We start from the raw sequence: 23653 nt of genomic DNA on the forward strand, positions 1-23653 counted from the left end.
AAAGACTTACCGAATATGTTTGATTAATGTGATCAAAACATACAGAAATTCATTTACAAGCTGAATTGGAAGAAACTTCCTGTTCTCCTGGGATTGATTCTTGCTTTCTCTCTTGCCTCCTAAATTTGTTAGCCACAAAGTATGGAGCAAGGAAATAATTCTATTTAATAGCTTGTTTTCTAGAAACCTGAAAAACAAAAAAAAAAGAAGCAAACGCCCATTTGGAAGGCAGATCCTAATCAGGAACCAGTCCATCACCTAGAGGGGACAATATTCTAGTGCACTTTTGGAACCCTGGATGGCAATAGGTGCCTCTCAGCCAGGAGATCATCCTGAAACCTTGCATAAACCTGCCAGGGGAATCTATGCAAAAGAGATTTGGTGTGTGTGTGTACACACATGTGCGTGTGCACGTGTGCGCATATATGTGAGAGAGAGGCAAGGGGAGGAGGAAGAAGTGGGAGGAGGTATGTAATAGACAGCTCAAATTCATTATTGTGCGCGTTACTGTGTAGGAGGTCATATGACAGGATGTGAATTGTGGGTATGTGAAATTAAAAGTCACATATGCTAAAATAAGGTGCCATTTTGTTTTCTAAGTTTTCAAGAAAGTGCTGCCAGAAACATGAAGCCCCATCATCCCTCCTGTTCCAACCTGAAATCATCTTGATTTTCTTTTTAGAAACACAAGAGAACACTTCAGAGTTTGACAAGTTCTGCCAGTATGGCCCTAGGTGCCAAATGTCACAACCACTGACAGGCCATCTCTGTATCTGTCATCCTTGTTTTCATACTCAGTTGCATAATTATTCTACTGTGGACAGTAGAATTGTTCCCATGACACTAGTATTCCCCTAGTTACCTTTTCTCTAAGATGTGCACTATCCAAGTTAAGAGGCTGTGATCTTGTATCAGCTCATAGGCAGCTCTGGTGACATAGGCAGCATTTTGTAATATCTCCAGAATACGACTCTGAAACAAAATATAATTTCTTTTACAAAACTAGAATATAGTCAGCATCTAATTATTATCGATCTTTCAGAAGGATGTAATTAGCAAACTGACTGGTATCTTCGATCTGATGAACTTAAAGTTAAAACGTACTAACACATGTTTGTAGCAACCCCAGCGAAGAAAAGCCGTTCTCTTTTCAAGGCTTCATACACACAGACACTACTCTTAAAAGGAAGTCTTAAGGTAGCAATTTTCTGTTTTTTGTCCACGATTTTGATACCTAACTGAGATACTTTTAACAGACTGGATTTCTCAGGGTGGATGCTTATGAACATGAGACCTTCTGGCATGTGAGTTTTCTTCCTTCTAAAGCACTGTACAGGTAACACGCTGGTTAGGGAATAAGGAGACCTAAAAAAGCAAAGGCCCTGCCTGTATGAGCAGAACTGCGGTATCTGCAATATTTTCCACAAAGCATTAGAAATACAACTAATGCCAGACCACCAGTTGATGAAACCGAGTGAGGTTCCATGATGGCAGGGACCTGTTCCAATTTCAGGGGACAATGATGTGACTCTGGTTTAGACATAAGCAGTTATCTCCCCCTCCATACATACACAAAATCTACAAAGAACAGATTTTCAAGAGGGCAAGGGAAGAGTCAACTGCTCCTTTCTGCTTTGTATTTATTCAAGATCTCCAAACCATGCAAACTTTTGTGGTTTGGGTTTGTTTGGGTGGGTGGGTTGTGTTTTTTTTTTTTAAATTCTTACCTGGGAGCCCTCATCACACAAAGGACTGTTGAAAAAGGAAAGTATGACCTGGAAAATCCTCTGGTAGTCATAAAGCTCGTAGCAATGTTTATCGCGCAGCCCTTCTCCAAGAAATCTGAGAATCCACTCACGTTCTGTTTTGTACTAGAAGCCATAAGAAAAATACCACCATCAGACATTTCAAAATAATGCCTGCTCATCAGAGCAGAAAAAAACCTGGTTCCCTGGGAGTGCCAGCACAGTGCTTAACAGCTTTTTCTGGACTTCTCAATTTTAATCCCTATCAAATTTAATCAGTAACATCCATCAGGAACAGTTACTCTGCAGCCCAAATATGCACCGATAATGGAAATTCTGAAGTTGCTGTTTCTAAAATACCTCAGCTGAACTCAATGTTAATAATCTAAACTGAAATATGAATGTAAGCTAGCAAGGGCAGAAAATTCTGTTTGTTGTGCTTACAGAACATGCACAGCACAACTCATGATTCCATTATGTGTTACTATTAAGAAAACAACAAAGAAACCCAGGAATAATACTTCTAATTCCAATATGAAACAAAACAAAGATGCCTCTAATTAATTAATTATGGAAGAATAAGATTTTATTGCATTTTTATGACTTTTTTCTATTATTTTATGAAGAATTAGTGGATACCTAAGTTGGGATTCTTGCATTACCTCAAAATCAAAACTGTAGAAAAGTTGGAAAAACCCTGGTACTTTCCTCAGGTCCAAATACTGGTGTGACAGAAGGAATCTGTTTACCTTTATATACATGTGCTCCTCTGTGAAGAGAAACAATAGTTACCGTAGAGGAAGACAATGTTCACAATACACAACCACGCAGAAAAATAAATGGAACCTGCATTTTCCAGTGTTTCAGCTAGCTGCCAGAACAGTGCATTAATTACAGTGAGGAGGCCTTCTGCTCTAAGGCTGATTATATTGTTGGCCATCCCTCCTCTTCTCTTCCCCAAAATGAGAAGTTCATTCAGAGCGCACACAAAGCAGGTGAGAAGATGGGCATTCAACAAGGCTCTGATTTCAGCAAATCCAACTTTACTCCATTGACAAAACAGAAATCTGCAGCGAAGTGAGAGACAAATCTCTCCACATTTCAAGCCTAGCACTTCACATTAGGCAATCATAATTTTTAACCTCCAGACCAGACATCTCCCCCAGGAGCAGTGGAACAAGTTGCCCAGCAGGACTATACAGCCTCCATCACTGGAGGCTTTCTAGGATCAGTTGAGTGGTCTGGAGGTTTTCTAGGATAAAGCCCTGTGCAACGTGGTCTGCCCTCACAGCTGGCCCCACTTTGGGCAAAGGGTTTAGCCAGAGACATCACAAGGTCCCTTCCAAACCGAACCACTCCCCGATGCCAGGATTACTCTTTGCAACAGTGACTTAGTTGACTCAGTGTCTAAGGACAAAAGGACACTCAGGCCAGCCTCTTCTGATCTGCTGAACAGGACAGCACCCACACACTCATCTAGTCCTCTGCCCACTTCCACCCCAAAATTACGAGGAGGTAGTGGCTTCATCCCTGATGGATCACACTGGTTTTGTACAAAAATCAAAATGGCACTTCTCACTTCTCCAGTAAGGCAGTCTACACAAACATTGAGAGTTTTTCTTTGAAACACGGGAAAGCATACTTTCATGGCTCTTACCAGCACCAACTCATCATCCAGTATCGGTCAAGTACATTACTCCATGTACTGTCACCCACCCCAGGGGTTCAACATGCACAGTAGGTTACAGTACCTGGCTTCAGAATCTGCTGTGCCACACGAGCAATGTAGAGGGCCAAAGAGAAGGTAAATCTGAGGTTCGGCTGCCTGATTCCATTTTGCACAGCATCCAAGAGATACAGCAACTGCAACACAAAAGCCCAGGGGAGAAAAGCTTGAACCGTAACCCAAACAAATACAACAGGAGAGCGTGAATACATAAATACATTTTTAGGATCTTTCATAGGCCATAAATCAAATACCAATCCCATCAGGATTTCCATTCCTACAAATAAAATTCCCTAGAATTTCTAAAACACATTTTCCCTCTTTTTCTGCCGATTGATTATAACAGGAGGAAACACAAAGCAATAAAGGAGAAACAATGGAATAGAGGATAAAAAGCTTCATTTAGCTCTCTCACCATGTGCATGAGGATGGATGAGTAAAGCATCGACTCTGTCGTAAGTGTCCATGACCTAAAATGTCTAACCTGGCAAACTATCAACTGAGCTCAGTCTTACCTGACTCTTCTCTCGAAAGCGAGCTCCTTCCAGATGAGAACGAAAGGAAGCCAGGACAAAATACGCGGCTGCTCTCATGTTGGAATCATAGCTGCTAAGTGCAGCTACTGTTAGACCCAGGGCATTGACTTCGACAAACTTGTGACATGCCACTACACACTCTGTGTGGGAAGAGGGAAAAAAATGGAAGAAAAACACCCAGTGCATTATATTGACATGTCATAGAGTATATAACAGCACTATAATCCTTAACTAAACTTCTATTCATAAACTCCAATTTCTAGATCTACCCCTACAAACTATTCCTTCACTGCATGCTGAACTAGCTTCAACTAGCAAAGGCATTCTGCAAATCACTCTGAACAGTAATTCTTTACCTGAGCTGAAATGAATGCGGTTAGTCTCATTCACGTGAGACAGAGACAATTCTGCCTGCTAGACCGTGCAAAATCTGGAGTAAATTCTGTAACGATGTGACATATCTCACTGTTTCATGAAAGTTAAGTAAAAAGAAGAACAAGAAGGAAAATTCTCCTCCTCAAAACATTTTCTGGGCACTTAGTTAAGTCTGTGCCTGAAAGAAAGATCTGCATAGCCAATAAAAAACCTAACTGCACTAAAGAGCTTCTGTAATTGAACGGATGGAATAATACATAAATAAGCCATTAGGCACACCAGTTGTTATTGTGCAGGCATAAGTGATTCTGCCGGTAAGGCATGTTCCAAGCACAGTACTAAACTGTACCCCTATGCTCTTCTGGGACAAACAAAATCCAGCAATGCACAGTAACCAGCCAAACAGAAAACACACCCTTGAATCTAACATTTATCTTCCATAGCATTTTGCCATCATGATTTAGAGTTTCTCATTTAAGGGCTGTATGTTTTGAAGAGCTTGTGCCATTTCTACCCACTGTTGGCTAGAAATGACTTGATGTAAAACCTCCAGAATATTTTCTTTGCTATTTCTAGTCCATTCACCAATACTGGAATACAATGGCACCCCCGTTGTATTTTACCAGCTGAAGTACAAATGTATTGCAGTTCTGAGTTTAGCAACAATATTCATATATTTTCTTGTCATTCACACTGAAGGTCAAGAGGAAGTTTCTGAGAAACAAATATTCCTATTTAAGAAGAGGCTGTAGTGTTACTGACAAGTACCTATATTTGGTCCACTGATTTCCTCCCCCACCACCACCCACACACAACCAAAATACATATATATATTTTATATATATTTAGGTAAAAATCACAGATTATTTATGTCCCCGCACCAGCAGCTGGGCTGTTTCTCTCATCTCTTCCTCAGCTGCCAGAACTCCTACTTCAGTCTCCTGCCTGGCAGTTTCATACCCAGCTCTGCTAGTTATGGGGCCAGGCAACGGCAGGGTCTCCACCTCCCAGCATTGCTTCCCAACCAGCCCACTGCTACGTGACCAATGCAAAGGCATCGCTGAATTGCAGTAACAGATCTTTTCAGTGAGTGGTTTTACAAGGAGCAATTACTGTACACTTCCCTAAACCACTTCTTGCCAAAGAACATCAAGCTTAACTGGCATAATGCAAAACACCTGAGTCGTTCTGCTAGTGAGCAAAAAGTTCCCTCGTTTGTTATCATGGGATACTTCTCACATCACCAGAGCTCGTACAGATACAGCTCTACCCCCCTCTACTTCCAGGCACTGGGAAAGGCCACCACCTGATTGCCAAAGTAAAAATGCTGAGAGGAGTAGCAAGAACAGGGCAGGAGAAAGAAAAACAGAGCCCAGAGAGACACCTGATCTATGCCCTCTGCTACCTTCTGCCTGGGGCAAAGCAGCTCCACACTTCCCACTCTGCAGGCAAGATGCAAGGGTGTAAGTTAAGCACTGGGAAATGGACTCTTTCTGTTGAATCCCAAGTGAACATGCAAAGATGATCTAAAACTTGTCTGCCTGCAGAGGATTCTCCGTCACTTAGGGACATCTCACACATAGCCCTGGCCTACACAACAACCCCTCTTCAGTACAGGATCAAGTATGTGTTGTATGCCCTTTCACAGCAAGCCACCACATGGCTCTCCTTCAGACTGCAGTTCTTGAGAACTACTAATGTACACCAACTAGACATACAAAGTGGATAATTTTTTGGGGTGGTACCACATACTGAAATCCAAGGTCCTCACTTCAGCAGTAAAGTTCATGCTGGTCACAGAAAGATTTATTTGGAAAACTTACTTTCACTCTAAAACATGCAGTGGAAATATTTTCCATCCGGCTGACCTTGGAGAGTGCATTCAACAACTAACATAAAATAACAAGCTATTATTAAAAAAAAAAAAGTTAATTCTATGTCTGACATACGGTTTGTTTAAAGTACCTTGAGAACCATGATGGAAAAGCTTTCCACAAGATGCTTATCAGAGTTAAAGTTAGATAGAACTTGCTATCTGCCCAGCTCCAGACTTAGTTTTTACTCAGCATTAAACACTGTGCAATAAGTCTATGTTTATAAATTCAGCAGTTATATAACATCTGTGCACAGGGCACTGTGCAGCCAGTACAAAGAGCAAATAAATAAAGAGGAATTGGGAATTCTGAAAGCAGCTGACATGGTTTAGGAGCACCATGGGACCTGAACTCATAAATCACTTGGGCCTTTTAAAAACGCCCCTCTTAGGACATGGACTCTCACTCAGTGTGGAGCAGTTAAGAGAACTGTTTTTCCCCTTTCCAGTTTTAAGAGTCAGCATGTGTCAGGGTAGCCATTGCCCCCACAGCTCCGCAAGAACACCATGTACAAGAGCTCCCTCAACCCCACTGCATCCCACACAAGCAGTCATCCTTGCTGGTTGACTGTAGCAGTGCTGAGGCTGACCAACAGCCACCAAATCCCTCCCACCAGTTAAGGTGGTGGCTTCCAGGTGGTGGGTGATGATGACAACAGGTGCATGACAGCAGTGCTTTTTCCAACTATTACACCCAGGTTCAAAAGACACTGGCTGTCCACGCTCTTCATCAATAACAATCTCAAAGACCCAGCATTAACTGGATTGTCTAAGATCCCTCCTACAGCAAAATGCCAAATAGTTCTGGTACCTTTTTATCCTCAGTAGATTAAAAGACAGTTCCTTTTACTGCTGTCAAAATTATACAGAGTGGTTTACAGCTATAGCTAAGTATAGGCTAAGAACACACAAAACAGGTACTGTACTATAAGGGTATAGGTGAACAAAGAAGGACTGTAAGTATGATTTCACTGAAAGACTGTTATTAGCCTGCCAATTGCTTCTGACGTTATTGTTGTGGAAAGCCAAATCCAGCTGTAACTACACAGTGGTTAACCATAATCAACACAGAGAGGGAGCTGGTTAGAAATTCCTTACGATACTTGTCTCACTTTGATCTTTAAGGGCTCTCTGAATAGGCAGTGTGCCTGTGAAGTACAGCAGGGATATGCACATGCGAAGCAGGGTCATGTCAAACAAGAAAAGTGAGGCTAAGCAACTAGTTTTCAAGCACCATGTAGATCTCTCTCATCAAACTTTCCAACAATTCTGAGCACAGGCCTATTCATGACATAAAATGGCCCCATGCATCTCTGTCTAATGGAAAATGAGTTGGCTGAAGTTTCCCCATACTATAACCACAGCCTGTAACAGGCCAGATCTCCATTCAGTCATGGTGTCCCTCACAGATATCAATACCCCTGCAGAGATTCACTCTGGTCAGGAAGCAACTTCACCATTTCTCAGTAATGGTTGCTTCTGGTTTAACCCCAGAGAACTCCTCCAGCATCGCAGGGCACATTCTCCAACCTGCCCCACCTCTGCCCAGCTCCCACAGAGAGCATAGCTGAAAGGAGACGATTACTGCTCCCAAAAACTCAGCCACAAAACAGCCCCAGATCAGAGCGGTCCTATCAGCTGCAGGTGGGGCACTGCATGCAGCGGCAGAAGGTACCACCCCTCCCATGCCAGTTTTGCTCATCGCGTTGCTGTGACACCACAGCTGATGCAGAATACAGCTCTACACATTCACCAGAAAAAAATACAACCTTCCAGTGGGGAATATTCTCTGATGATCCCTCTTATGCTATTTTACAATTACATTGTGCTGGTTTTTGTGATATACAGAATGCTGTTCAATAGATCAGAGAACATAAATCTTTGTCTACTTTTTGTCTCTTCCAAGCTGTTTCCAGTTCCAGTTCAAAAAACTCTCCTCATCTTAAGCAGACCGGTCCCTCTATGCAGGGTTAACCCACTACATTTAAGAGAGCTATAAGGGTGCACCACCTTGTCTTGACAAGAGCAGAGCAGCCAAATCTCACTAGATATATTGCACTATTTGGAAAAGTGCTTTAAAAAAACCAACAAACTTTAATGCCAATTATGACTCGTTATTTTTAAGTCATTCAATGCAGTAGGTGGTTAAATGATGTATGTTTCTTCTCTCCAAAGCCAGGCACAAATTTCTTTGTAGTATTAACTCTTATACTGAGAATAACAGAGCTACAGATGGAGCCATGCAGCTCCCGCAGCAGAGTAAAAGGACACTAAATATCAAAGAGAAACATTCACTTTACCTGGTCTGGTCAGTTCACTAAAGAGCTGAAGTAGAAAACAAGGATCGTAGAAGTCATCAAGACTCCTGACGCATTCATCTCTATATAGTGACTCTTGTGCCTCCTGAAACCAAATCCAAACCAGTATTTGTAAGGAACAACACCAATTTCCAGCTTGGTTCCAAACTTCCCCAACCACTTCATCCCATTATAAAGCAACTGATACTAAACCTGGCAAGATACAATGCAATACAGGGAGAGAGATGCTTGTGTTTAAATCTGGATTTCACTGTCAGAATTCCAAAACTATTTCCCCCTACTAGCACAAACAGGTGTAGAAGCATGTTAGCAAACTCTATGAAAGACTGAGGAGCCCACCGTCAGTGGATCCTTGGGCGGTAAAATTTAACAACTGCTTAAAGTCAAATTCTGGTCTCACTTATACATGGCAATCTTTGCAATGCTGCACAATCACACCTGCTGACAAGATGTGGTACATGTATTGCAAGTCATTTGAAAAGTGCTCCTAAATTAATTCCAGCCCTCCTATGAATTTTAATTACTCTCCTGATGTAAACAAATTGCAATTACATGAATGCAAGAAAGAAACTACTGAAGTGAAAGGCTCTTTTTCTACATCAAAATTCAGCAGTCTGAACCAAAGCACCTGTGATGACAGAAGACGGCGATGCTGAGGAAAGGACAGAATTGTCTTCATCATCTTTTCTCGATCTAGCAGACACAGAATCTCCTCCATGCTTGGCTGCTGCCATAGTGACTTCCCTAGACTCTTGCAAGTTTTGTGATGCTCCACAGCGGCTGGACCCCATAGCAGGATTCTTAAACATTGTTAAAAGTAAAGGCATTAGTCAAGACACTGCTAGTACTGAGCGAAAAGCAATTAAAGAGGATATAAATTAGTATTTAAATTTTCCCTTCACTTGTACTTATTATCCTGTGGGAACTTGCAACTAGAACTTGTTTCCCTGGCAACACCTTTTTCATCCATCCAAAAGCTTTTCAAATTCAATCTGAGGGTGTCTCATTAACTATTTCCTATCCTGTTAATCCAAGTCAGAACTTACCTTCTCAGAAAAAACGCTTTTAAGCTATAAATGCAGCTAAGTACGATAGCAGCTGCATGAAAAGAGAGCAATCAAGACCCGGTTAGACAAGCTTGTCTCAAACACAACTGATATTTCAAACCAGCGTCACAGTGGTCCGGTAAAACATAAATCCTTACTCTCCTCCTCCAAGTTGCTCCTTAGATCCCACTTACTTTGCTATTGTGCTTAAAGTGGTATTGATATTGCCATTTATTATGTGGGTACTGCCAGCAGCATGCCTCACTGACAGTGAGGCAGCTGGAGGAATGGCGTTAAGCTTCTTACCACCCAGAACCTGAAGGCTCCCATTTGTAATACAAGTTGAGCTCTGCTGGGTTGCATGTACAGCACTTTTCCTGAACGTTCTCTATATTTACTCAAACTGTTCAGTGCTGGGATCAAGTCTAAGCAAGTGTCTGGCTACCAATTCACTTCAGGGTACAGTATGATGTTCTTTCTCTGCTTCAAAGGCTATAAAAGTTTTGGGACCTATCTACCCCTGAAATTAATCTCCCTCTCACATAACACCCTCCATTTGCAAACACTTTCAGTAAAGATTAATGCAGGACCTGGCTAGCGCCAAAGCCCTGGTTTCTGGAAGCCACTTCAGTTCCCTGCTAACAAGAACCTCCATTTCCTGTTCCCCTTCACAGTCTGCAAGGATTATCTATATTCTCAAAGCTAAGGGAGGTCCTTAATTCAGAGTCCAGAACTGCTCCAACTGCCTGAGCCAGCACTCTTGCATTGCTATTAATATTTATGCCCATACCTCAAAGACAGAAGAGTGCATTTAAGCAAGGCAGACCAAAACCATCAGTGTATGACAACTAACTGTTAGTGACAGACTTCCCTGTGGACTGCTTGGGCACAGGGCCTGAAAAGAAACTGATTATTTTATACAATACACGGTGCTCTCTTATGAAGCATGTAGATGTATTGCAAGGTTGCGCTATAAGGAGAGCCACAGTCCAGACTGGTGAAAGACAAGGAAGGCATTGATACCATGTTAGTAACTCAAAGCTATCAATACATATGTTAATGCAAAAGGTTATACATGACTCCTCCACTGGCATATTACTTTCCTCTCCAGCAAACCATTAGAGTCAAATATCATATATACAGGCACAAGATCACTGAAAAGGGCAAGGGGTGCTAAGTGGCGAATGCTGCATTCCAAGGGAACGGGAAGGGAATGGGATCCTACACCAGCAACTTGTGCTTTGGCCTTTATCTGCGATGAAATCCCTACAGTGGGTTCTTACTATGGAGAGCGAGGGACTACTGAAATGAGACAGTCCCTCACCCAACCCACAGACACCCAAAAATTTGGGCAACACACAAGAATTACATTAAGAATAGGAAATATACAGGAAAAATGTTTCTGAAAGCAACATTCACCTCTAGGTTTGACCTTGCTCATTGTTTATCTCAATTAAAAGTAAGACCCTGGAAAAATGCAATTGTGAGACTGCTTATTTGTGTGTAGTTAGTCAAACAAAAGGAAGGTGGTCAGCTTACCTGGAATTTATAAGACTTTGATTATTCTTCTCATATAACTGAAGCAGTAGCAGTATCTTCTGATCTAAAAAACAAGATGAAAGCCAAAGTCAGTCACCTATGAAGATGAAAACCAGATCTAGTAGGGTACCTTTCCCAGGCTAACACACTTACCTACAGCACTCAGTGTAGCCCCGTAGGCACCCAGCAACACAGCAAGGTGACTGCTTTCACAGACAGAAGGGCTGAGTTTCACAACTGTCAGCAGTATATCCACCAAGGCCTCTGAAATAAACACGCAGCTTTAGCTTTGTTGCTCTCTCAGTTAGATAGCGCATATATAAATACCCCTACACACATACACCCTCTCTAAATAGATGCACACACAGTACTGTACATTTCAGATCAAGATCTACCTCTATAAATACCAAAAACCATTTCCCTGACTACACTAAAGGATGATTATGATTCATTTAATTCAAGTGGAACAACTATTTTTGAAGAAGTTAAAACAGTATTTCCAAGCCGGACACGCAAATGTTACTGTGAGGTGAGGTCCACAGTGTGGCATACGACCCTGCAGAAACTTCCCATGTGTACACATTTGCTCTCTGGTTAAAAAGGAGCACTATACCCCATCCTACCATACCGCAGCTCCCTCCTCTCCCAGGAAGGCTTCTTAAATTAGCTCAGAAGTTGCACACAGTAAAGGCAGACATCCCAGCAACCTTCCTGAGCTACTCAAGAAGTTACAGCGAGAACATTTAAGTTCACACCAGTAATTTATCTACACTGTGCATTTAAACAGGGGTCATCACTGCAAAATCCAATTAGTTAGCAAGCTACAGGAACTCAGTCCTGGGGCATAGAAAAATTATCCACCTTTATTTTACACCTAGTTGAGAAACAGATCAAATAAGTGATCAGATTACTCAAAGGCACCTAGGCTATCTGTGGCAGATTCAAGACCTGAATCCAGATTTCTTTACTCCTAGTATTTGAAATGGCACTGGCTTTTCCCCCTACTATCTACAGAAATATAAAATGTATGTCAGAACAAGTTAGGTCATAAAGACAACAGCCTGAATGAATGCACTTTTGACACCAAGGTTCTGAATTAGTGACGTTAGCCTCAAAGAATCCATCTTGCTGCTCTACCGAAATAGATTCAAAAGGTAAACCACATACAGTATGCAGCAAAATCTATTACTTCTTTTTAATTTCACTAAATTTGTGACTTCACAAGAGCTTTTTGCTCTTTTCAGGTGATCTAAAACTTTAAAGTTTGTTTACATGTTGCTCACCAACATACACAAAATTTGTTATCAACATGCTTCCAACCTAGGATTTATGATTCTACGCTGCCCTGAGGATTTCCTTCCCTTTTCTTATATGGCTCCTTCAATCACTGAATCTCAAAGCCCTGCACAGTGGGAAAAAGCTGAGGTGTATGTAGATGAAGTGATTGGTTCAAGGTCAGGTAGTATTTCAGTTGGCAGAGATGAAGAAACAAAGCCAATTCTACACATGAACTAGCACCCAATTTGTATTACTCATGGAAGGATATTCCTCATGAAAGGTTGCATTATCAAATACACATTGATTAAATTAACATTTTTGATACAACTTGCAAACCCAACTTACAAGCTTCTGTATCAGCCTATTCTAAAATAGGTTTAAACGTCACACACATTTCTAACAGAACCTATATGCACTTCAGTGATCTTACACTAACAGCCTCACAGAAACCAAAAGAATTAATTCAAGACTTCAACAGGGTTAAACAGTATCTGTAGAACAAGGGTAAGTGTTTAAAACTGGCAGCTATAAAATGAATGCAACATTTGGATCCGAGGAGAGGTAGAATTCAAAACTAAGCACTAATATTCTGGAATTGTTTAATAGCTCTGCAAGTATATGTAGGTGGATAGGTTACTGGATGGGTAGAAATTAACGTGAAAAAGACAAGATTACTAAATATAGTTAAAGGGAAGAAGAAGATTAAAAAAATACCTCTTGTCTGGATGTTCGTGCCATCTTCTTCTCTTGACCTCAGTATCGCTGACAAAAATAGAGAGTGCTGCGTGACCATCATGTGAAGTTTGGAGAGCTTGACTAATCTCTGACTAAGTGAGGATTCTTTCTTGTATAATAACTGAATAGCAACATTCAGGACTTTCAGAAATGCTTCATCTCTGTAGCGGTACCTTTAGAAGCAAGGATCACAGAAAACTCAGACCCCAACCAAAAGGAAAGCTGCTTGAAAAGAAAATCTGTTTAAGACATGAGAACTTTGCAAAGAAAACAAACTCAGTAAACAAATTAAAAAAACCCAAACAAACCAACCATATACCTCTTCCCTGAGCTGTTGGTTTTTTTTTTAAGTTACACTGGTATCTTAACTGTAAAAAAGAAAGAGAATCAACACACAGTCACACTTGTAGCCACACTGATCTTAATAAAGGATCAGGATTTTGCCTACTAACCCTTCAGACAGCAACCCTTCAGATTAATACTTCTACCTCCACAGAAACCAAGATTATCCTAAACCATTTTTTATTTCTTTATTTAAATGGTTTACATTTAAAGGTGAAAGATCTGATTCTGTTTTCATATGAACTGTATTTAAGAAATACCTTAAATAAAAAGGAAGTTATATGCGCATAAAACTTCTTTATGCTGGTCGAAAAGAAGCTAGTGCAGCTATCTAATTGGATATGTTAGTTATGCTAACTGAAGAACAAAATCCAAACCTTCCTGCAGTTGTGCAGGTTCAGGCTCCAATGAAGCCACTGGATTGTGACATGAAGTGCATCCTGAGAAACAAAGATCATCATCAAATCTGACTGAATTCAGGGCAGGCAGGGTGTTTCCAGTATAATGCAAACAGAACTGTACCTCCCACAGCACCTCTGGTGCATCTCAGAATTACTTACTTGAGTCCTATCTTCACAAGGCTGTACCAGTCATCTGGGTCCACTTCTTCAACAAAGTGCTGTGCACGCGGTAAGTAAAAACAGATGTTTACATTTAGCACATAGAGTTTCTACAGATCATCAGGACCAGCAATTTTTGTTCAACAGACACACTAACAACGTGCAAGCCAAACACTCAGGTGGGACAATCAAAGGATAACAGGGAAGAAAGCTCTTGGATACAACAGTCCTACCTCTTGATTCAAATGAAACTGCAAGTCTTGTTTTGTTGGTCCTGGGAGCAAGGGAGCAGATAGGCTGTACGCAATTAAAAAGCAAACTGGTATGTAGGTACCAAAACACCCAAAGTCTTGAAACTCTTCACACTCCCCAAGTGTGAAAGGTATAAAAAGTTGGCAAGTCAAAGCAAGAGACTACTCAAATACTAGGTTTTTGTGTATCTACAATGTGCTTAAGCTAACCAACCTCTGCACGTGGCAAACAGATACAATACCTGGGTGAGCTGGGCGTACATGTTCTTTACAAAAACTGGTTTTCCCTGAAATGCTAGAAAACCACAACAACCAACAATCAGTTTTAAGAAGACTGACAGCTGCACGTGCCAGCAGTCCCAGTAATGGTAGGTGCTAACCTCGTCAGGCCTGCAACCAACCATCAGGATCAACACTATGAGGCGGCCCCTCAGGTCCTGCAGGACTCCTGTCCTGCACAGTCATGTCCTAAAACGGAGTCTTGCCAGAAGCCATAAAGAGGTCAAAGGCATCCGCTGCCTGCAAAGACTTCCATTTGTATGTCTTTGTATGGATCTGCCTACCTTACTGAACTATGAAAAATACCAATAGTACAGAGGGAATGATCAAGCAGTGTTTTTATGATCAATGATCAATTGGATTTCTGCCACAGACTTCAGAGGGCATGGCAGGTGGGTCTTGTTGGAAGTGTCTCTATCACTTTATGACTTTTCTTTTTTTTAATAAAAACATCCAGTGGCAACCTTTGATTTTTAACTCCTGAACACCTCAAACTCTGACTTTCAAAGGGGACTGTTAGCAGAAAGCCATCACCACGAACAACTCAAAATTGTTTCTTATGAAGGATTAGCAGGGCTAAGTTAACTCTCTAAAACCTGCCCACAGAAGCCATAATCTATAAAATAGAAAATAAAGTCTAATCTATATTTACCCAAGATACAAGAGCACAATAACACATATGCACACAGTCACATTGTGGCAATACCGACAGAAAGAAGTCTCACCAATAATTCTTCTAGCCTCTGCAGCACGGACCTCTCCACTTCTTGCTTGCTTTCATCTTTACTGCTGTTGTACATGACAATTAACCCCTTCATGCAGGCTGATAACAGGCGTCTCCTCCAGGAATGAAGCTCTTCAGAGTTTTCAAGCACTCTAGATATGGCATCTGCCACTGACCAACTGCAGAAAGGTAATTACTTAAATTTTTATGTTATAACATGCTTTTTGCATATGCCAAAGAGGTCCAGCAGCCAAAGGTTATTCTCTGAGGACAGAATGCTATTATTGTTCACAATATTTGCATTCATGCTTATCTGTCACAATGCTTTATGGGACAAACCTAGTCCTGAAACAGGGCAACTGGATTTGCCTACCTCTCATGACTTTCTGCTTTCTCAAGAGCAGCAAGAAGCTGGTCAATAAGGTTTTGCAGCCCTTTGCTTTCTGAAGATGGCAGCAACTTCGAAAGAACTTGCAGTTTCACAGTGGTCTCATGAGATGCTTCTGTGTCTTGAAATACACTGCAGAGCTCCTTCCACAGAGCTTTCCTCAAGACGGGTATAACAGCTGAGACAACTGTTGGGAGAGAGCAGGGGACACATGTTTCACCATCTAAGTGTGTTAAGCAACAACAGACTTATAATTACAAAAATCCCAAATCACTTTTCTAAGCAAGGCCCAGATTACTTAGTTTCTAGGAAATTATACTACAGTAGCTGCTAATCTGCTGCAGAGAAGTGTGCTCTGTATTGCTCCATAGCACCGTTAGGAAGTATTTAGCATATATACCAGACAACCACTTGCTACACAACTGAAATGATTAAACATGGGCAAACAATGCAGACCTTCAAAAGAGGGACAACTTCCTGGTAAGAAGCCTGGTCCTTGCATCTCAGGTGGGATGAAACCTTACGAGTTCTCTGACCCTGGACTGAAAGGAAATTTTCTCTCACATCAACAGACAGCTAACAGGTACGTTATAAATTAAGTCGGTCAGATAGCAGCTTCCCCTTCTCTTCCCATCCGCTACCTTCCTGTGCGCTGACAAGATCTTTTCACTACTTGAACTTCTAGATAGAGCCACCCTTCTCCACCAACCGCTACAGTCAGCCTGTTTCTGTTGCTATTCACATTTCTATGCAGTAAGACAAATGAAATCAAAGCAATCCTGTTCTGTCGAGTTGAATCCTAACTCATAGTTTTGCTGGTAGAAAATTGAACAGTGTCATCAATTTAATGCTGCTGTTGGTTTGGAAAGTTTTGGATTGCTATCTTAGGAAGATATTACTGTAGGAAGCTATATTTGGAGATTTATTTTAGAAGAAAGTTTTGGACTCTTACACTTGTAAAAGTGAAAGCTTACATTCTGCAAAACCATATGGCTATGGCATTCCACTCACCAGTGTTCTGTCTATACCTGAGAAAAAGTTTTTACCTTCTATACTAAACCAAGATAAGCATGACAACAGATTTTTCACATGCACTAAGTATTAAATAAGGGCTTCAAAAGAGAAAACCAGGCAACAGCAACTGTAAGAATACTTTGCTTCAGTCTAACAGTCCTTTACTTTTTATGCTGCAGAGGTGTTTATCAGAGAATCATTAGAAATTAGGTAAGTAACGTTTATCACCTCTACTTATTGTGCAGCGGATCCATGATTTTAAGGACAGCAGAACCTATACTGAGAATCTGGCCTCCCAAATCACGCACATGGATCAGTTGTGGCTTTACCTGTGGAAGGTCGGGTGAAATCATACTGGTCTCTGCATTGCAGATACACATTAATGAGTGGAAGAAAGCTCTCCATGTTTTTCCTGAGGTACTTCCCAGTGGCACTGCTCAGACACCACAGCTCAAACTGCAGCAGGTGAGTCCTACAGTGTTTCATCAGCATGCCCACAATGGCAAGGGAGGTTTCTGACCTCTGGTTAAGGCAGTGAACATGCACCTCTACACTGACTGCATGTGCAAGGACTGGTTCGCTTTGGAGAGTCTGAAGGAAAAGTTTTTCTAAATCTTTGCTGGCCGATGCTGACATCAGTACCCCCAAAGCTTCAACGTGCTCTGTGGATAGCAGTAGCTCTCCTTGTTGGGGCTGCCTTTGGTAGGTCTCTGTGAGAAGCTGCACCAAAATCTGTCCATAGAAGCTTAATTGTTTCCCTTTTTTAGGGGATTTTTCAGATTTCTGAGTAGTCAAGCTCATCTCAGGAAGTCGCAGCATGGTTAAAGTGATCTCCTTCAGCTGAACTGCAGCCATGTATATGTGCAACTCCTCCAGAGCCTCCAGCTGGTGAGACTTCTTGGGGGAGAACTGGCTTCTGTCTTTCCCCGCAGCCTGTAGCTCTTTCAAGACACTCTTTGTGATAGCTTCAAAATACTTCGACAGCACATGTTTGTGATCCATGCTCTGCAACATCGGGGCACCCGTTTTCAACAGCTGGAGCACACCAGAATTCAGGTGAGCCGACAGGAGCTTCACAGTGACGGGGTTTAAACTGTGCTGAGGAAGAGAACGTTGTTCTAAAGCCAGGAACCAACTCTCCAGCGTAGGATGTCTGAAAATCAACATGAGTGTATCTTCTAGTGTCTGTAACAAATGGTGGTTAACAATATCACTGAATGGATAATTACAGTTTTGGGGGAAAAAAACCCCAAACATTCATCTGCCTATTCTCCAGAGCATGTTTATTACAGTTACTGAACGTGAAATTGTCTATTAACTGGTCAGAGGATAAAAATATTAACAAATGACAAGCATATATACTATTCTTCAAACATTTATGATGTGGGAAGCATGCCTTCACTCAACATTCTCCACAGGTCTAAGCACATTTCCAGGGGAAAACTGTATATTCTGGGGTTTGTCAAAACAATTCCATTCTAATCTCCACAAATCCACAGAATAGATGAAAGGGGGGCAAAAATTCACTCCTCCAAGCACGTAAGTTTCATAACCAGGCTTCACACAAAGCTTAGGGAATAGAATTTCTTCTGTGAAGGTGAGTGATCTCTGTCAGGACCTCTCCTGACCATATTCCAGCTCAGGGGTGAGACTGTGGACGATGCAGCTTGGTCAAATCTCCAGACAGTAGTTTTGTAACTGATGGACCACATGCTCAAAGTTCATAAGTCCTCCTCCTAGACCTTAACAGCATTGCTCTGCATCAATCTGTTTCCATTCAATACAGGTCTGTGAAATACACAGTGTATGATATCCTGTTCACACCCTGCCCTTCTGAGGACCTGACAAAAGCCACAGTAATGCCGCTACAAAGCAGTAAAATCCTATTCAAGCCCTTATACAGACAGCATGACAGACACACTTTAATCCTAACTGAAATCCCAGAAATCCTCAGGACTATTATCAAGCCACAGTGCTCAAAAAGCCTGATCCCTGCTAGATCCCCTGTTCTCTGTCACATTTAGCCACTTCCATGTCTTGGTGATTGGTGAAAAGGTATCAACATAATTTGTGCTCAAAAATTGTTCATGTTTAAGATCATTTGCTTTAATTAGGTTTACTGACAGGTGAGCTTCTGGCCTGTGTATCAAGGGATTTGGTACCTTGTCATTTGAAGACTCCTCTGTAATCAGAGATTCCTCGTCCATAAAGAGATCTGATTCAGTCTGATGTTCTTCTCGTTTCTGCTGATTATCCAACTCTATCTGATTTCCCCGGCACAACAAGCTGCTCAGCAGGTCCATGTAGAGGTCAACAAGGTGAGGACCAAAAGTTTTACTAAGCTGTGAAAATACAGACACCTTGGAAGTTGAGAAAAGAGAAGGATGGGAACAGAAGGATAATTATCCAACAGGAGCAGAAATTAACTAAGAACTTCCTAGAATACAACCTTTTCTGGGGGAAGGAATCACGCCCCTCTGTAGAAACCTGATTCTAAGAAAAGTCTCAGGGTGCCAAATAAATGTTTATAGATTTTCATCCATATTGCGATGCTTGGTGTAACACAGGCCAATGAATTTCACTCTCTGGAGAGGCTTCTTATGAAAGCCCAGGAGCTGGATTAAAATCTGGAGTTTATTCGCACTACGCACAGATCAGTAAGGTAACCCATGCAAAGTAAATCCAAAACTTCTCAACAATTAGAAGGATAGACATTTGTTTACAAATTAGATGCACATTTGTCTGGTGCTCTATAGCTTCAGTGGGAGCTGATTATGTGAAAAAGATGCAGAACTGGATCCTCAAGTTTTAACATCCAAATCATTTGTACTTGCTGCATTAAAATAAAATAAACAAACCCACAATATCATCATTATATTGCTCTTACACTGCCGAAGTTCTCCACTGTGGATTTCAGGTATAGCAACACATGCTTTACTCCTAACAAAAGCTGTTCAGGTGGGAGCTGGGAAGCCAAGTCTCTCAATTTTGCCTGGATATCATCTTCCAGTAAGGTATTGCTTCCTCTCTCATAGGCTGTCTTTAGCAAAGTGGTAAAAACAGAATCCAGGGCCACAGCAGGTTCTTTGCATACCTGTTTGCTTTTTTTAAACTGTTTAAAATGGAAGAAAAACATAAAAGAAAAATGAAGATGAGTATGAACCAAAAGCTTCTTTAGCTACCTCTCTTTTGAAATTAGTTCTGTGCTAAAAGCAGGACTGAAGCTTCCAGGACCATATGTGTACAGTCCTGCTATCACAGAGCTAGTCAAAAGTGTCCCATGGCAAATCTGGACATGGTCACTGCTGGGCTAACAGAAAAACACAGCAAGCCCTAGCTCAGCTGGTCCATGCATTCCCAATCCATACCTGGACAAGCTCCAATAACTGTAAACTGGCTCCTCAGGCCACATCACATATTATACTACACTGTGCCTGATGAGGAGCTGTAGTCTGGGTGATTGCATGCAAGCCTTGAGCCCTGGCTTCACTTCCCAACCACAGCACAGACTTCTTGTATCATTAGAGAAAAGCCCTTGAGCAAATCTGGGTCAAGATGTGATCAAGAAGCAATACAGAATTAGCTTAATGTAAATGCCCTTTCTGATGAAAACGTAACCTTTATACACTGTGAGATTTTACAGTGATACTGGCTCAAGCATTCAAGTGACTTCAAGTATTACATACCACAGGTTCCTGAGATTGCTGGGGTATCCAGAGTCTATAGTACTGGTTAAATCTGTAGAGCTGAGGATACTTAGAAACTTTCAGGGACTGCAGATCTTTATCATAGAGCTGGAACATCAAGCAGAGGGCAAGGGGTTCTCTCTGAGAGTGCAGAAGGTCAGTGAAAACAGCAACAAGATACTCTACAATGTGTGCCCCTGGAAAAGCAAAGTAAACAAATGACATTTCTGTTGACAGAAGTAATCTGCATAAGCACAGACATGAGGGTGACCCTCTTTCCTTAAGGCCTGGGCATCAGGCCATATAACATTATTTTGAAAAGTACTGAATAGGATTAAAAGGTGTTTGTGATAAGCTAGACAAGCGTTCCTGACTCACTGAGGTATCTGGAAAAATCCTCCATACAGTAGTCCTTGTTAAAGTAAATAATGACCCCACTAAGATACATGCTCAGATTGGCCTGTTTCCTTCCAGACAAGCGTAAAAGTAACTCCACCTTTACTGTGTTGCCCTAAACTTGTCTGTATTTTCGTGGATAAGGGCCCCAGCCAAGCACCATCTAAGAGGAGAACCAATTTGTACTGGGCAAACACACCCAGGTTAACATGCACCGGTTAAATATGGAGGATTTTCTTTCAGAATTGGGACTTTCAGTCCTAGGTGCTACTCAACAGCCAAATATACATAGGACTTAGTGAGGCGCTGCGGGGTTGGCAAATCCTGCTCTGAGGCCAGCTGCTGCCCCCATGACTCCCCACTCCACCAAATCCTATCCTCAAGGAAGTGGTAGAACTTCGCAACATTCACCCCTGGATCTTCATGTCTGAAGACATCTTCTTTGGAAAATGCATCCGTTTTCTATTCACCACTCCAGTCCTCTCTCCCCTGACTGGCCTGACTGGAAGAGCTGCCTACAGCCACTGAAACCACTTTCTTCTCATGATCTGCATACTCTGTGCTTAAAACACTCTGTTACTGAAGTGCAACTGCTTCCAGGCCAAGACTGTCCTCTAAAAGGTGCTCAGAGCCTGGGGTCATTCTCCTCCTCCACTTCCCTGCATCTCATAGGGGAAAGGTGGGCTCTCTTTTTCTAACCTGGCCAAATTTGTTTTCCTACAGTAAGAACTCCCTAGAGTCCAATGGCAATTTATAGAATTCCTGCATTTCCATTTATTTTCTTTACTCCAGAAACCAAGAGTGAGCTTCTTTAGGGTCAGGAAAAAAGAACAGAAGCACCTTATAAGCTTTAATGCTTCTCTTGAGCAAGGAACTCCATGGATCTGCACCTCCTTCTGCTTGCAACAAAGATAAAATGTCTTGAGGTGCTCACTGGTTAAGAATGATCCCACTTCCAGTACACTAGCATAGACAATACACAGAAACAAAAAAGTCTGTACCCGTTCCATTTTCAGTCTGAAGCAACAGTATATTCCTGGCTTCCAATGCAGCAGGCACAACAGCACTGAATGGAAATGTTTGGATAATCATGTCTTCATTTAAAGTGAACCCAATTTCTTCATCTAAGCCATCACTGCCTTCAATTAGGACATCCACCATATCCAGAACATCTATTAAGTGAAGAAAAAAAAATGTAAGCAGAGGATTCAGACTAACTAGAAAACAACAGAGGTAGAATCCAACACTCCAGGAATACAAGGCAGCTTCTGAATTCCTAAAGCAGAAAATAGGATGAAAGACACATTTGTCTAACAATGCAATGGTAAACACAACTGTAAAAATCACTGTCTCTTACTGTGTGCTTAACCTTACTTCTTGCCTTTCAACACTGCTGTCCCGCCGACAATAGTAAGGGAAGGGAAGAGGTGCATCACCTACCGCTATCATGATGGCATTAGGTAAGGGCTATCAGAGCGTAACAGTGACAGGAAGCATGTATGGGAAAGTATGAAGGAAGCAGCCGCTTCCCCATTAAAAGAACATCCTGAGCAGTCCTTGAAGAGCTTCTCAGTTCTATATGGCCAGAGAACCAAATCTTGGTCATGAAAGAGTCAAAGACAGCTTTAACATACGAAGAAGATACCCTGTATTCCATGGCTGGCATTACATCTCTGTAATACAGGCAACTCAAGGCAACTGATCCATCTGGTACTGAGTGTTAAACTCCCTCAATTATCCTACATTTATGTACTGCAAAATCCTACGCACGGACCGTTATAGCAGAACAGCTAGCACGTGGTAAGTTGTCCAAGCGTCCACACTGCAGAATTTTTACTTTGTTTGCAGTAGGGCTGTGACTGGTCCCAGAAAGCAGGAGCAGCAAAATGCCAGCCATGTGCCTGGGAGTAAGAAAGTTCCCTGGGCACCCCAGCCCTTTCCTGCTGGTTGAACAGATATGAGCAGCTCCAGGGAGAGGAACTGTACGATTTTTCATTTTAGTTAGAAAATGCTGTTGCAGGGGCCTGAAGAGGGATTTAAAATAGTTAAAATGGCGTGACTGCATCAGAAATTACTTCTGGGGATAAAGTGGTAACTTTGCAATTCAGACTTCTGATACTAAATACAACTGGAGGGCTGAATCCTGTAGGTCCTTACTTAAGCAGAATTTCTATAGTTATCAGTTGTCACTTTGCAGATTAGGGCTAGAAAATCTAGCACAAAGTCTTGAAATTCTCTGTTGTTGAGGGAATCACCACATACCATCAATGTGAGAGATGGGGATGCTGACGTTATCAGAGTCCTGTTTAAACATACTAACTTGGAGCATACTGGCTTCCTGAACAACGTCTGCTGCTTTATCTGTATATGGATAGGGGTTTGTCACCAGTTTCAACAGGATCTGTTAACAAATGTTGAGAGAGAAATGTAAGTGCACAGGCTATTAAGTCTACAGGAACCATACCTTGTTAAGAAAGACTATGTTCTAAAAGTGGTTGGAAGCTGGGAAAGTTTTAGGAGGACAACTTCATATACTTCTGCACCAATCTGCCCATGGTTACTGCTGTACACAGGACACTGGGTTGCATGGAAAAAGAAATGTCCACTGCAATTTTGCACCTAAAGTGCTACCACAACTGAGTCCCTGGAGAGACTGCAATGAAAAGGAAGCACTGGGCATTTAACATCCTGAAAAGTAAACAGGAAATGCCAACTTTTCTTGTAAAAGATTACAATTTACTCAGGTCTGGTAATTCTGGCAGGTATTGCCACATAAAGAAAAGAGGAGATAAGAGCTACCCCCCCCCCCCACCGGCCCCCCCCCGGCACCACAACTTCATAA

General features: G+C 41.7%; 1 protein-coding gene across 1 annotated transcript in view; it reads right to left on the reverse strand.

Moving 5' to 3' along the window:
• Positions 1-23653, reverse strand: part of URB1 (URB1 ribosome biogenesis homolog) — a 65775-nt gene that overhangs the window by 5058 nt on the left and 37064 nt on the right. The window contains 20 exon segments of the mRNA XM_035896421.1: positions 11-187; positions 863-972; positions 1728-1871; positions 2408-2514; positions 3497-3608; positions 3987-4147; positions 8556-8658; positions 9202-9373; positions 11159-11222; positions 11312-11422; positions 13151-13344; positions 14074-14132; positions 15329-15506; positions 15701-15902; positions 17059-17914; positions 18892-19071; positions 19617-19841; positions 20416-20612; positions 21813-21983; positions 23074-23212. Coding sequence (XP_035752314.1) covers positions 11-187; positions 863-972; positions 1728-1871; positions 2408-2514; positions 3497-3608; positions 3987-4147; positions 8556-8658; positions 9202-9373; positions 11159-11222; positions 11312-11422; positions 13151-13344; positions 14074-14132; positions 15329-15506; positions 15701-15902; positions 17059-17914; positions 18892-19071; positions 19617-19841; positions 20416-20612; positions 21813-21983; positions 23074-23212 — 3662 coding nt within the window.

The sequence above is a fragment of the Egretta garzetta genome, unplaced genomic scaffold, assembly GCF_000687185.1.
Source record: "Egretta garzetta isolate BGI_Z169 unplaced genomic scaffold, ASM68718v1 scaffold45, whole genome shotgun sequence".
Classification (NCBI taxonomy): domain Eukaryota; kingdom Metazoa; phylum Chordata; class Aves; order Pelecaniformes; family Ardeidae; genus Egretta; species Egretta garzetta.